General features: G+C 39.8%; 1 protein-coding gene across 1 annotated transcript in view; it reads right to left on the reverse strand.

The window, feature by feature from the left end:
• Positions 1–15,758, reverse strand: part of abca2 (ATP-binding cassette, sub-family A (ABC1), member 2) — a 124,552-nt gene that overhangs the window by 18,296 nt on the left and 90,498 nt on the right. Inside the window, exons 20-33 of the mRNA XM_049470310.1 lie at positions 14,593–14,751; positions 13,437–13,617; positions 13,106–13,318; positions 10,751–10,947; positions 10,228–10,407; positions 8,759–8,934; positions 7,593–7,713; positions 5,783–6,061; positions 4,596–4,811; positions 4,128–4,230; positions 3,592–3,914; positions 3,260–3,473; positions 1,655–1,760; positions 1,447–1,558 (exon numbers count right to left, since the gene is read on the reverse strand). Coding sequence (XP_049326267.1) covers positions 1,447–1,558; positions 1,655–1,760; positions 3,260–3,473; positions 3,592–3,914; positions 4,128–4,230; positions 4,596–4,811; positions 5,783–6,061; positions 7,593–7,713; positions 8,759–8,934; positions 10,228–10,407; positions 10,751–10,947; positions 13,106–13,318; positions 13,437–13,617; positions 14,593–14,751 — 2,580 coding nt within the window. The remainder of the gene's footprint in view (positions 1–1,446; positions 1,559–1,654; positions 1,761–3,259; positions 3,474–3,591; positions 3,915–4,127; positions 4,231–4,595; positions 4,812–5,782; positions 6,062–7,592; positions 7,714–8,758; positions 8,935–10,227; positions 10,408–10,750; positions 10,948–13,105; positions 13,319–13,436; positions 13,618–14,592; positions 14,752–15,758) is intronic.

The following is a 15,758-nucleotide window of genomic DNA, read 5'->3' on the forward strand; positions in this document are numbered from 1 at the left end:
TTTTAGAAAAAAAAAACAATGAATAAGCTGGTGTCCCAGCACTTGTTTGTCTATTTAATGTTTAATTTATAAGAGTATCATTTTAAAAACCCTTAATCGTAAAGTGTATTATAGAGTAAATACTTCATAATTAAACTAATATGAAAAAATATAAGGGTTATGAGAATATGAACAGCATGTTTGGAGCTACAAATGGAGCATTATTAAATGGTTAAACCTAGTTTAGCTGCAGCAGTTTACATTTTAAGACCCAATCCCATTTCACCCCTTTGCCCTACTACTTACCCCTACCCCTTCTTTTTGAGTGTAACCCTTCTCCTTGGAACAGAATTACAAGAGGAAGAGGTGAAATCTTCCCCCTAAGAATTAGGAAACCCTTCAAGAACCTGATACGCCATCTTTAGGGTTTATTGTAAGTCTTCAGAAAGGGGGGAGATGGTTCAGAAATAAATTATTACTGTCTATTATTTAATTCCTCTGTGATCAGGAGCTAAAATTAGCTTTGATTAGCTTTTATTTTATCTTATTTTTCCATTCCACCTTAACCCTCCTGTTTTGTTCTGGGTCAATTTGAACTGTTTTAAAGATTGAAGATCTAGGAAAAATAGTTACAAGTATTGTTTTCAGTATAAAACTTTTTCTGCTTGCCTTAATTAGTTTAATCAACATATAATATGAAAATGGTTCAACTCACATATTTGCAACAACCACCCCCTGCAAGAAATACAAAAAACTAAAACCAAATTGCAATGTTATGTTTTAATGTTATGTAAAACTATTGTTTTATATGTTGGTATTTTAAAAGTAATACAAAAAAGTAGTGAAACATTAAAAAAGTTCGAATGAGTGAATCATCCTAATTAACCACTATCTATGAGAGGTAAGCAACACCATTGCACTAAATATTGATAGAATAATTAGTAATGTAATTAGTAATTAGTAAAAAATGTTTTGTTGTTTCAGATATCTCTTGGATAATTAAACATGAACCGGGTCAAATTGACCCTGGAACACCATTGCTGTTCCTGAAAAATTAACATAATAGGAAGGTTAAATGCTGCAGCCCCTACCGTCTAGTTGCGCCATTTAAGGTGGAATGGGAAAGTAAGCTAGCTACTGAGACAAACTACTAGCAATCTTTTTTATGCTTGTTATGAAGAATTTGGACATAAAACATTGAAACTACACATTAAACCATGGTAATATAGTGATTGTTATCTTACTAGTGATTCTTATACCCCTTCGTTTGAAGTGTATATCTGAAAAATCTTTGTATGAAGGGCTAACAAGCTCTATCCATCCCCAAGGCTCCCCCTCCAGCCTAACAAGAATCGGGACAAGGGGTGAAATGGGACTAGGCCTTCATTTAAAGAACGTACTGTAGGTATGAAATATGACATAATATGACATTATCTCTGTGTGATGCCGCTGATCTTAGACTCTCACCATAAGCTGCAGGGTTGCCTTTGCTGAGGGGCATGTTGGCCCGCAGGATGGCATTGTTGAGCACGTTGAGATAGGTGGGCATGCTGTGGTAGCCTTTATTATTGTACAACACCTGAAAAGAAAAGGAGAAGAAAAGAAGAAAATACTGAGAATCAAACCAGAAGTGACCTTCTGGAACATCAGAGCAGAGAACGGCGTTCTTTCTTACCTGGGCCGAACGACGCACTGCTATTTTGCGCACCATAGGTGGCGTCTTCCTCCCGAAGGATGCTGGGACTGACTTCTGGATGTTTCCAACAGTGAGGCCGCCATACCTAGAGCACAATACTGTTATTAGCTTTTTAATCTTGAAAAGTTTATTCATTTGACTGTTGGAGGATTTATGGATTGAATTATGGCTGAACGCAACCAATTCCTCACAACAAATGTTCTAAAAAACTATTTAAAAACCTTTCCTTGACAGTAGAGATAACTACGCCAACAAAAGCCAGATTGCAAAAGTGCTTGGTTTGGTGTTGCTAGGTGGTTACTATGATATCATCTTCTGGCTGTATGCGTTGTTGCAAAGGGGGGTGCTTGGGTATGGTATCTGTGATATCTCGGGAGATACTGTATCTCTGAGGTGGTTGATATGGTGTTCCTGGATGGCTGCTATAGTGTTGCAAGGTGGTTTTAATGCTATTGCTAGGTTCTAGGTGGTTATTAAGATATCCTAGAAAGGTGCTTATGGTGTTGCAAAGGAGGTTGCTTGGGTATGGTACCTGTGTTATCTCCAAGGTGGTTAATGTGGTGTTCCTGAATAAGTACTATATTGTTGAATGGTGGTTGCAATGGTATTGCTAGGTGCTAGGTGGTTACTATGATATACTAGCTGGGTGCTTATGGTGTTGCAGAGGGGTTGTTCCGGTATGGTACCTGTGGTATCTAGGAGATATTATATCTCCCAGGTTGATGCTGCTATAGTGTTGCAAGGTGGTTACTATAATATCCTAGATGGGTGATTATGGTATTGTAAAGAATGGCTCGGGAATGGTACCTTTGGTATCGTAGGAGATACTGTATCTCCCAGGTGGTTGATGAGGTGTTTCTGGAAGGGTGCTATACTGTTGCAAGGTGGTTGCAATGGTATTGCTAGGTGTTTACTATGATATCACAGGTGGCTGCATGTGGTGTTGCAAAGAGAGTGGCTTGGGTATGGTACCTGTATCTCACAGGTGGTTGATGTGGTATTCCTGGATGGCTGCTACAGTGTTGCAAGGTGGTTGCAATGGTATTACTAGGTGTTTACTATGATATCACAGGTGGCTGCATGTGGTGTTGCAAAGGGAGTGGCTTGGGTATGGTACCTGTATCTCACAGGTGGTTGATGTGGTATTCCTGGATGGCTGCTATAGTGTTGCACGGTGGTTGCAATGGTATTACTAGGTGTTTACTATGATATCACAGGTGGCTGCATGTGGTGTTGCAAAGGGAGTGGCTTGGGTATGGTAACTGTATTTCACCAGGTAGTTGATGTGGTGTTCCTGGATGGCTGCTATAGCGTTGCAAGGTGGTTGCAATGGTATTACTAGGTGCTAGGTGGTTACTATGATATCCTGGCTGGTTGCTTATGGTGTTGCAAAAAAGGTGGCTTGGGTATGATACCTGTTCTATTTCAGGAGATACTGTATCTCCCAGATCGATGCTGTTATAGTGTTGCAAGGTGGTTGCAATGGTAATGCTATGTGGTCACTATGATATCCCATTGCCTGCTATTTCGTTGCTAAGTAATTCCTCAGCAGATGGTGGATTTCATCCATACGAATATATGTACCTGTGCAGTCTCAGACGGTCCGAGGTGTACAGGAGGTACTCGGACACATTGCGACCGGTGATGTCCACTAGGATGTCCCCAGTGACCACCTTCATGAGGGGTGGTCGCCCCCCGACGCCACTGGGGCAGGAGAAGCCTGTGCCCTGCATGGAGCAGATACAGCGCACAGGCTCGTGGATAGACAGGGGCAGCGGAGGAGGCGACGTCACCATCTCTGCACACACAGCAATAAAAAATAGCGTTAAAAAATGGATCATGGCTAAGGTGTGAAATACAGAAGATCCTTTGTTTCTCTGTGCACAGGTTGCACAGGTTGCTGTGCCCAGTCTCACCGTGTACAGTGGTAGGCGGGGTGGCCGTATAGTTCCAGAGGCCATCCTCAAAGTGCTCCGGGTCATCAGACGGTGCAGGGGATGGAGGAGGCGGAACGAAGTTGGACAGGGGGACGCCCTGGGTGAAGGAGTCCAGGCACATGGAGTCGAAGTAGCGGGCAGCCAGTGTTTTGGAGTTGTTGGCGTAGGGGTTGAGGGTCTGGGCCAGCTGGTCCAGGGTGCTGTTGAAGGGCGTTTTCAGTACGCAGGTGGCGCCAACGCCTGAGGGCAACCGTAGGGTGTTGACTATCTTCTGGGGGTTGGCGTCCGGCGACAGCTTACTCCTAGAGAGGGTTAAGTGGTGATATCTGTATTAGTTTGTGCACTACTGTGAGCACTGTTCTCTCAATCTGGTTGTTGTTAATGTTTCCCAGGTGGCTACTACGATTTTGCCCAATGCTTGCTAGATGCTAGGTGCAAATGTGTTGCATAGTGGTTGATAGGGTGTTGCTAGGTGGAAAAAATAAATCTTATGATGCTCTAAAAATGAATCTCACCTGTACTGCAGCCGGTCCTCGTTGGCATAGGGGATGAAGTTTCCTCTGGGCTGGGTGTAGTTATGATACTGGGAGGGTGAAAGAATGAGGGGGGGCAGGTCTCCTACAAAAGTAAAATAAACAGCCAAAAGTTTAATTAAAAAATACATTTCTGTCAAGATTTAGGTAAAAATGAAAGATAAAAAGTAGAATGGGAAAAGTTCATTAGAATGGTAACACCAACGCATGGTAATTGCATGGTGGTTCCAGTTAGATTGTTAAGTGGCTGCTATGGTATCCCTGGTAGTAAATATTGTAGTTTAGGGGGTTGCAACAATATTTCTGGGTGGTTACTATGATACACCAGGTTGCAAGAGGCTCATTGAGAAGTGAGTTATTGATATGTGGATGCTACATGGTTTCAGTAGTGTTGCTAGGTGGTTGCTATGGCACTGCGAAGCAATAGATCGATAGATAGATAGATCTCACCTATCTCAGGCACGGACAGAGCAACAGTCATGGCCACACAAACAAAGAAGGCAGGCAGCAGGATCTGAGAGAAGAGGCCTTTGGTGTTCCTCTTGGCGCAGTGGAACCTCTTGACGATGAGGCCGTGGAACTGCCGCAGCTTCAGCCACCAGCCCTCCAGTTTAAAGCTGCCCTGACCCTCCAGCACAACTGGCTCTGGAGAGCAGGATGTCTCATCTGGGGGAACACAGAGAGATACACAGGAAATGAGTATGACCAACACAAATGACAGCATTTATATTGTGCCAATAGGTGTTGGGTCACAACAATATACATCTATAAAAATTATGTCATAGATTATGTCACTCAGTAATTTTAAACTTTTAATATCTAACCACCTTCAGACAGCCTGTTCTTGTTTTAATTCATTTTAGTTCTTCTCTAGTTTTCTTTATTTCCCTTTATTTTTTGTTCTTATTTTTTATTTTATTTTATAGTTTTGTTATTGTTTATTATTTTTATTAATATTTTTTAACTTCATTTATTTATTTGTATTTTTTATTGTACTATATAAAAGTTAGTTTTAGCTTAATTTTAACAGTTTTTTGCTGTATTAATCTTATCTTCTTTTGATCTAAATTTCCTATACATTAAAACAAGTTTTATTATTATTAATTTTATTTTAATTCTTTCACGTCCTTGCCCTGTTCCCCTGTCCTGTCCCATCTGTGCTTGTGTTTCTGTGTTTGTTTACCTTTTCTCCATTTCTCCACGTAGTCTCTGTGTTCTCCATGTATTCATCTATGTCTTCAGTGCTCCCACCTGTGTTCATTTGTAGCCCCGCCCCCTTATTACTAGTCCCTAGGTATTACCTGTTTCCTTTCCCGCCTTGCGTGTGTATTTAAGCCCCCGTGTCTTCAGTGTTAGTTTGTCGGTTCTTGTATGTGTATTATGTCTGTATCGGTTGTGTTTATGTTCAGTTTGTATTTCTGTTTGTACTTTGAGTTCCTGTTTCGGTTTATTTCTATCTATTTTTAGCTTTTATTTACTGTTATATTAAAATGATTAAATGTAGTTATTATTTTCTTTGTCATGTCAATCCCTCTATTTGTAAATGTTCGGCTACATTGAAAACGAGGGTTGCCCACAATGTACTTCAAAATAAAGATTGATTGATTGATTGTTGTATATTTCTGTAACACACACACCTCTGAGGCTGGCAGAGTCCGGGTCCTGGTTGTTATTGAACAGGGGGCAGTATTCTCCATAAAAGTCGGAATATGGACCACCCTCATCGCCCCGCACTGATCCCAGAGAGGAGTCGGAGCGCAGAGAGGCCTGACTGGGACTCAGTCTGGAGCACATCACCAGATTACTCAACTCCACCTCTGGGCGTGTCGCTGCACCAACCACAGCTCCATCAGCCTGCGGCCCCGCAAGAGAGGAGGGCTTTCCTGCAGAGGAGCCTCCAGGAGAGTCCTTCATATCTGAAAGAGAGATCAAAAGAAAAGAACAGAAGAAGTTAGAGATCAAAGCAGAACAGATAAATATATATATATATATATATATGGCAAAAGTCATGGGACACAATACTAATACTTATGTATGGACCGATGTGAAGTGATTTTAAAATGTCTAGTTGTGGCCTCTAGTATTAATAAATGCCATGTAAGCTGTTTTTTGTGACAAAATGTGCTCCGGTGATCCAGTATAATGTTTTAGTGCCGTAGAGAAGTGGGTGAGTAGAAATTACAGGATTTCGGCTCTAATAGCACTGCGACACCAGGAGGCAGTGAGATGGAAAACAGAACATCTGTTTGGTCGTTTGGTCCAAACTTTAGGCAATAAACATCTGCTCAAGCCAAGCCACCACCAATCAAAGACTGATGACAAAACGTCAAAATGACAAAACAAAATATAAGCTATCAAAAACAACATCTACATTTTAATTGCAGTGAACGGCATACTTAAGGTCTTTTAGTCTGGTTATGTAGGCTAATGGTGCCATGCTGTTCTTTAGGGGAGGCTTTAGGGGAGCTTGTTGCCACAACACAGTTGTCAGTTCCCAGTGATCTACTGATGTTCCCAGTGTCCCAGTGATGTTCATTAAGGACAAATAATCAAGGTCCACCAGGCATTCACTGTCCATAATTGCTTAGTTAAGATGTTTTTCAGAAAGTACAGAGTAAAAACATGGGCTCACTAGTTTGCCCCAAGGGACTGATTAAGCTGGAAAACTGGTCAAGACTTGCAAATGGTAGACCCACTTTTGTTTAGTTATTACAGTACATAACAATATTACACTGATCAAGCATAATATTATGACCACCTCTGTGTGTCTACATGCATTGTCCTTTTTTCAGGTCCACCAAGTGCTATAACATTTACAGACTGTAGTCCTGTATCTGTTTCTCTGCATAACATATTTTTCAGACTATAAGGCGCACCTAAAATCCTTTAATTTTCCCAAAAATCAACAGTGTGCCTTATATATGAACTCTAACAGTCAGTATTAAGAAGCAGTAAAGGCACCTCGCTTAAGTACAGCATTTTAAGGGTGAGTTTCTGTGACGTTTCTCCAGCACTAAGGCTGGGTGCAGCAGCATTAGCATTAGCCGTTAACCGCAGCCCTAGCTCTTTCGCCGCTCATACATTGCTGTGTATTAACACAAGCTACATGGGACCAACCGCTAGCTGATAGCGCCCTGGTTTACCGGAACACTCAGTCTCTCAGTCTAGTGATATTGGGCAGCATTTACATTCCGCTAGCTCTGTGGTTAGCAGCTAACGCTAATCCTTAGTACAGGAGAAACTTAACTAAAAACTCACTTTTAGACAAAATACTGAAATCTTAAGCTTCCTGTAAATAATCGGAAGGAGTGTGTAACAGAGAGTGGAGGACAGTGAGTGATTGAACACAGTGTTTAAAAACTCCAGCAGCACTGCTGCAGTGTCTGATCCACTCACTGTACCATCAGCACAACACACAATAACACAAAACCACCATCGTCTTCTCACCTGCGTCGCTGTTCTCCATAGACAGATCTTCTTCTGACACTTTGAGGAAAACCTCCTCCAGTGTAGTGTCCATCACCCCAAAGCTGGTGAGGGCCAGGCTCTCCAGACTTTGCTCCAGTGCCTGTGAGATAAACCACAACTCAGATCAACACTGGTTTAAATGCAAGTCCTCCTCAGAAATTCCTACTTTAGGTGACGCATTAGGTGAGTAATGTTTTTATCCCATTAGAACCTTGAATCATACTAAACTATTATGTCTTAAACCTTTTTTTAACCTGTACAGCTTAAAACTATAGCTAATGAGCTCTAACTGTTACAGTTTACTGTAGGAGCAGGATCCACACTGGCAAGGGCCTTGACCTCTTTTTATTGACACGCCCCCAACTGGGAAACTCTGGGCCTGTCTAAAGATCTGTGTTTCCCAATGGTAAAAAAATGGTAAAGAGTTTGTGGTGACATTCATGTGCTCTCATCTCATAAATACGTAAATATGTTTCCCAATACTTTTTTTTTATATCGGTTATCAGTGGCAGATTAAGGTGATCGGGGGACCTGGGCTACACTTTTCAAGTCCTTTAGTTGATTTGCTTTCCTTCAATTGACAAACAAACAAAATGATAGGAAGGGCGATGCAAAAGAGCAGTCAGAAATACAAAAAGAAGTTGGTATCACGAAAAAACTATAAAAAAAAACGCTTGGCAAGATAGATTAAATAGGAACAATGGAAACGGGGGTATTTATACAACGCAGTCAAGGTGTGAGCAATCAGAAACCAGGCGAGCGGGAACGCCATAGCGATATGTGATCAGCAGTCAGGGAGTCAGGAAAGTCTGCTGACTGAGCATGCTGGGAAATAGAGTCTTTGTTGGGAATTCAGTGTCCTGAGCAGGCAGACTGACAGCATCAGGACTGACATTATCACACATTTTAAACAAATTACAGGTGTAAATATTTATTTAACCAACTTTTTCAAACCAACCAACCCTGAAGTCACAAAGTTTAAATTATTAAAATGGGCTAAAAGAGGTTAAAATTTCTTAAAAATAAAATAAATAAATAAATAAATAAAGGTGGCCGATCAGCGTGCCTTTATCATTGCATGTCCCTCACAGCTGCAGTCTAGGCTTGCCTGTGTGTTAATCCGCCCCTGTCAGTTATGCACATACCTGAAACAGTCTCTCGAAGCAGCCCTTTTTGACAGCCTCAGACGGCAGGACGTAGGACAGCTCAGTGTTGGAGTCGGACACCAGCAGGCAGGAGGCCACGTACTGTCGGATAAACTGAGTGACTCTGCTCTCTGAGCACGGAGACATCGAGGAGGACGGGGCCACACTCGACTGATCTGAAGACACACAAACGGAGAGAGAAGACGTTAAATGAATTCACAAGTGGAACAAATGACATAAAGAGAAACATATGTTTAATGAATGACACTGTACTTGGTATATAAGTGAAATAACTAGATAATAACATGTCATGGTAAGTGTAAAATGCTGTCACGCACTGTCAGGGTGAATTACATCAAGTAACACTAGTATGACACTAGCAAAACAATAAACATTAGACGATCTGTCATATTACTGATAATTACTGATAATTGTGACTGCAGTAATACATATATGTACATATATACAGGTCTGGAAAATAGACCACTTAAAAAATGAGTTTCTTTGATTTTACCAAATTGAAAAACTCTGGAATATAATCAAGAGGAAGATGGATGATCACAAGCCATCAAACCACCAAACTGAACTGCTTGAATCTTTGCACCAGGAGTAAAGCAGCATAAAGTTATCCAAAAGCAGTGAGTAAGACTGGTGGAGGTGAACATGATGCCAAGATGCATGAAAACTGTCATTAAAAACCAGGGTTATTCCACCAAATATTGATTTCTTATTGATAAACTCTAAAACTTTATGAATATGAACTTGTTTTCATTTTGTTTTTCTTTGCATTATTTGAGGTCTGAAAGCTCTGCATCTTTTTTTGTTATTTCAGCCATTTCTCATTTTCTGCAAATAAATGCTCTAAATGACAATATTTTTATTCAGAATTCGAAAGAAGTATTTTTCATAGTTTATAGAATAAAACAACACTGTTCATTTTACTTTTAACATAAACTTATGAATAGCAAAATCAGAATCACTGAAGTATTCTCTTAATGTTTTCCAGGGCTGTATATAAAATCCATTTTCAAACTGTATGGCATATTTATATTATTGGTAACACTTTACAATAAGAGTACATACTTTAAAACTTTTATTCAATGTATTACTAATTAACACAAAAATACATTATTAGTCATTAAAAAACTTTCTCAACTTCTTATTTACAGTATGTTCAGCATTCTTAAACATTTTAATAGAGCAATGTAACCAGTGCCAATTCATAATTAGTTGAGGCCTTACTGCACCATTTCACCATGACCAATCAAAATTGGTTATTACTGTCCTGTGTACTGTTCATTGATGTACCCCTATTGGTGACTACTGAGTGTTACCATATCATTAAAGAGGGAAAATCATTTTTACATAACAGTCTTTTGTGATAGGGAGATTACAGTGAAATGGTCATTGTAAAGTAGAAGAGCACACAGTTGAGGACACACAAACACACACACTCTTTCAGGTCTGACCTGCAGCGTTGGAGTCGCTCTGCTTCTTGACGAGTGTGAGCTTGTATCCGTCTCCATAGGTGCTCTTGAGGAAGAGAGGAGAACCGCAGCACTTCAGCTTTCCGTGAGAGATGATGGCGATGCGGTCACCCAGCAGGTCAGCCTCGTCCATGTGGTGGGTGGAGAGGAGGATGGTGCGGCCTGTTCACACACACAAACACACACATATATACATGAATACACACAGTAAAAAAAACAGTATCATTTCAAATAAATCCAAACTATTATCTAATATTATTATACCATGGGCGAATAAATAATATAATGACACTTTTTTACTTACTTTTTTACTTACTCTATACTGTTTTGTTTTTATGCAAACCTTTACATTTGTGGAATTGCTTATTAGATTAGATTAGATTCATCTTTACTGGCATTACAATATACAAGTACAAAGTAGCTTTAGAGTTCATCACTTTACACCTCCAAACCAGTATACAGTATATAAATAAATAAGGTATTGTGACTGTGTGCTGATTCTGACCCTGCTTGTATTTGAGGATGAGGTCCCAGATGGCCCGACGGGCATACGGGTCCACTCCAGCAGTGGGTTCGTCCAGAATGACCGCCCGAGAACCACCCACGAACGCGATGGCCACTGAGAGTTTCCTCTTCATGCCTCCGGAGAGCGTCTGCACCAGACTGTGGCGCTTATTCGACAGCTCCAGATCCTCAATCATCCTGAAATTTAAACACATGACATCATCTGTTTATTAATTTTATATATTTTTATCTTATTTCTAATTTTTATCCCATTACATAACCCGCTATCACTAGTGATGCCCCAAACAACAGGAGCGTGAAGACTAGCACATGTCTCCTCCGACACACGTGAACTCAGACTCCGCCTCTTTTAAAACTGCTACTGATGCATCATAGTGCACTCGGAGGAAAGCGCAGCGACTCGGTTCTGATACATCAGCTCACAGACGCAGCCTTGTGCTGATCAACATCACCCTAGGAGTGATGTCAAGGGGAAAGAGCGCCATCAACTGTACCCACCCAGAGAGAACAAGGCCAATTGTGCTCTCTCAGGGCTCTGGCAGCTGATGGCAAGCTGCATAAACAGGATTCGAACCAGCAATCTCCTGATCATAGTGGCAGCTCTTTAGACATTTAGACATCATCTGTTTAATGAACAGGAAATGACATTATAGAGATAAAACAAAGAGATTAAAACCTCATAATTAAATATTTAGGCGTAAAGAATATGTCGTAAAAAATGGAAATAAGCTAATTCTACTGAACTGCTATTTCTTTACAGCCATAAGCCGCTGGATCTGAGGTTTCTGGAGGTGATACTGATTTAGTGGGCTTGACTAATATTGTAGGTTTTATGCTGCTGAGCATTACTGACACTCTCTTTTGTTCAGTAATAATGGCTGTGTTAAAGCTGTTACAGGCTGATAACCAGGCCATTATATTATATTAAGTAATAACAGACTTAATATGGGGAACAGCGCAGAAACACACTCCTACACCAGCTCTCACTATGATCTCAGTGTGACAGAATGATAACGAACAGAATGATCACATCTAAATCCAGTCCTAAGTGTGCTGTCTATCAAGTAGACATTTTTAAAGGCACATATTCTACATTTCATCCATTTCTATTTTTACGAAGCGCCTCCTGGTCAGATTTATTATGCTGGTTCTAGAGCTGACACAGGAACACTAGAGATGTTGCATCCATTGTAGAATACCACACTAATTACTTTCAGAATTTAACTAATTTAACTGCTAGTTAACTGCTATTTGTTTGTCCCCCAGTAAACTGGGACAATCTGCTTTTAGCTACAGTGCACCAATGAGCAGGAATTTACTACAGGAAGCTCACTGGAATCACTGAACCATTTTCAACTTTTAAACCTTTAGTTTCTAATCACCATTTTTTATATTTTCTGTAATTATTTTAATTTGTTTCATTTATTAGATTTAATTGTTTCTATTATTATTTTATTTTTGATTCTTATGTTTTTATATTTTGTTTTTATCTTAGTTCATTATTATTCATTTTATAATTTCTTATTGTTTATTAGCTTACATCATCTTTTTTATCATTTTATATTTTATAAGTAAAAATTCTTTACTTCTTAAGTGTCAATTTTTTTAATGGTCATTTTTTTAGATTATCGTATTTTTTATATACAGCTATGGAAAAAAAGTTTCTCTGATTTTGCTATTTATAGGTATATATTTGAGTAAAATGGACATTGTTGTTTTATTCTATAAACTACAGACAATATTTTTTCCCAAATTCCAAATAAAAATATTGTAATTTAGAGCATTTATTTGCAGAAAATGAGAAATGACTGAAATAACAAAAAAAAATGCAGAGCTTTCAGACCTCAAATAATGCAAAGAAAACAAGTTCATATTCATAAAGTTTTAAGAGTTCAGAAATCAATATTTGGTGGAATAACACTGTTTTTAATCACAGTTTTCGTGGGTCTTGGCATTCTCCTTGGCAGTCTTACACACTGCTTTTGGATAACTTTATGCTGCTTTACTCCTGGTGCAAAAAATCAATCAGTTCAGTTTGGTTTGATGGTTTGTGATCATCCATCTTCTTCTTGATTATATTCCAGAACTTTTTTTATCAATTTGGTAAAATCAAAGAAATTCATAATTTTTAATTGGTCTTTTATTTTTTTCATTGCTGTATATATTTTGTGCATCTTGAGGGCCTGTGTTGATGTCTGCCTAGGTTGTATTGAATCAGTGGTGCACCTGTGTTTTCTGTGGCCAAGAAACAAGCAATATGCCAGATATTTACTTGAATACACCTAATTTCCAGACAAACACACACACATGTATTATGATAAATGTGTAGACTGACTTGTCCATCTCTTTGCGGATGTCCTCCTCAGCCATTCCCTTCAGTCGCGAGTAGAACCACAGGTGCTCCTCTACGCTCAGCTTGTCGAACAGCACGTTGTGCTGGGGGCACATGCCCAGGTTCTGCCGGATGCGCTCCATCTCTGTGCGGATGTCGTGGCCGTAGATGGTGGCCGAGCCAGAGGTGGGGGGGAACAGTCCGGTGAGGATGGACCTATGGATCAGACATAACACAAGTCATTAAAGGTTGTATTCACATTAAAGCTAATGAGCATGAACTGTTCAGACAAATGACATAAATGGACCACATTTAAAAGAGTGAACTGTCTCACATGGTGGTGGTCTTGCCGGCGCCGTTGTGCCCGAGGAAGGAGACGACCTGGTTCTCGTGCAGGTTTAAGCTCAGCTTGTTCAGAGCCAGTTTCCTGCCAGTCTTGTAGACTTTAGTAAGTTTGTCTATGCAGACCACCAGCGGCAGGTGACTGGGCTCCTCTTCTATTCCACGGGTTTCCTCTGGAGGCAGACACGGTCACATATACAATTAAACAATACATTTTAATGGAACTTTTATAGCAAGTCAAGTTTTGGAGCATTTCTGTTGGTCCATTCCTCATAACATTCTGCCAGAAAATAAAGAACAACTGCCATATTCATATTATGTAAAAAAAAAAAAAAAAAAAAAAAAAAAAAAAAGAAAAAAGTAAAACAATTATTTTTCTGTTATAGTGACAGAAAATGAAATCACAACAAGATGTGAGATGTGAGAGTTTTAGCAAGGACTGACAATGGGGGCTAAACGGATAAGAGATTTCTGGATAGGCCTGTCATGACATATATAGAGAGAGAGACAATATCTCAATTATTAATATAACTGAGGTCCTGTGTTGTACGAAAAGTCTTTTATGTTATTATTGTGACAGGTCTATTTATGGTTGTGTAAAATCTAAACTAGTTACTATCCCATGACTTTTGCCATTGTGTCATTGAAAGCAGATTAGTGTGCTTTCTTGGTGAGTGAATGGGGGGTTGCAGCTGTAATAAAATACAGTGTAATATAATGCTTATAGATGACTTGTGCCCATCCCAGTTAAAATATTGATCTTTTTTATTCTGTTTTGAAGAAATTATCCATGCAACCATATGTAAAATGATCCAGTTATTCAAACAAATACAAAAATGTTAAATAAATTAATTAATAACCATATATCAACCATTTCCTTTTTTTGGTTGATTTATTTTGTTTTATTTTTTTTTTAAATATAATTTCTTCTAACTTTTTACAATTAAAAAATGATATGTGCTTTATTGGCACATAATGCATATAAAATAAAATAGCTCACATTAGTAAAAAACGTTCCTGATTTTTTAAAAGAACTTTTTAAGCTTATTATGCAATTATATATTAATACACTATTTTAATAAATTAATATTATGGTTCAATACTAATAAGGTCATCTGAACCCTCACAACTCCGCAAATCAGTGGTACCTGAGCGCCTGTGCTCCATGGCACATGCCTGGTCCTCCTCCATCACGCTCAGCCTGGCACTGCTCCCCCACGGCCACTCCCACGTCTCGATGCGCCCGCTGCCCAGCCAATAGGATTTCTGCAAGGGGAAGTACCACGGCCTGGGCAGCCCGTACATCCCTGAGAAGCAGAAGAGCATTATGGAGATCTAGAGCCTTAAAGTGCATACTTTAAAGTCTTTATAGCTCATTATTACGAGACACACACACCCTGGGGGGATACAGGTAGTGACGGGTGGGTTTTACAGAACGTTCCGTTTGATAGGAACAGCTGACACAGTGGCCTATAATTACGCATTACTGAGCCACTTCTACAGTACGAATTATACAGAACAGCACTGAGAGCTGAAGCAGCAGTTCTTAGCTAGAGGATGTGGAGAATGTTGTGTACCCTACTTTCATACAGACACTTCTGCTGTGCTTGTAAATAACATTAATTAATTATAATATCTTTCATATTTGATGTTATCAGGTGCCTGCATTTGTGTCTGCAGTGTTTGATGAGAAGCATTACTGTGCATTATAGCATTATACAGGGGTTGGACATTGAAATTGAAACACCTGTTTTTAGACCACAATAATTTATTGTGGTGACGGACAGTTCTGGTGGAAACAGGAGAGTTGAGGTGCACATTGAATTCTGCCGTGATTTGGACAGCCGTGGTTTTATGTTTTTTGGATACAATCCGGGTTAGCACCCGAACATCCCTTTCAGACAGCTTCCTCAGTGAGCCAGTAACAGTCAGGTTTGTGCTCTGTAGCGTGTGTGTGTAACGAGCGGAGTGTACACACACTGAGGGTGCACAGTGCGCACAGCATTCCTGCATGGATAAGATATAACTAGGCAGCTGACTGTTGACTGTTGTCAGGGTTTTAATCAGTCAGTGGCGCACCTGTATTTCCCGCCACCAAGATAGAAACACGCCAGATACCTGAACACGCTTCATTTTTAGACCACCACACCCATCAGTGTAGATTTATTCTTAAACTCTGACGCTATTTTAACAGCGTGGGCGCAAATTGAAATGAAGTGAAAATTGACTGTTGACGGGTGTAAGATAGGAATAAGCATTGCAAAGCAGGGACTCCGCATAGCGTAGCAGCCGGCCTCACGAGTAATGACAATGC

This window comes from Astyanax mexicanus, chromosome 22 (genome assembly GCF_023375975.1).
Source record: "Astyanax mexicanus isolate ESR-SI-001 chromosome 22, AstMex3_surface, whole genome shotgun sequence".
Lineage (NCBI taxonomy): Eukaryota > Metazoa > Chordata > Actinopteri > Characiformes > Acestrorhamphidae > Astyanax > Astyanax mexicanus.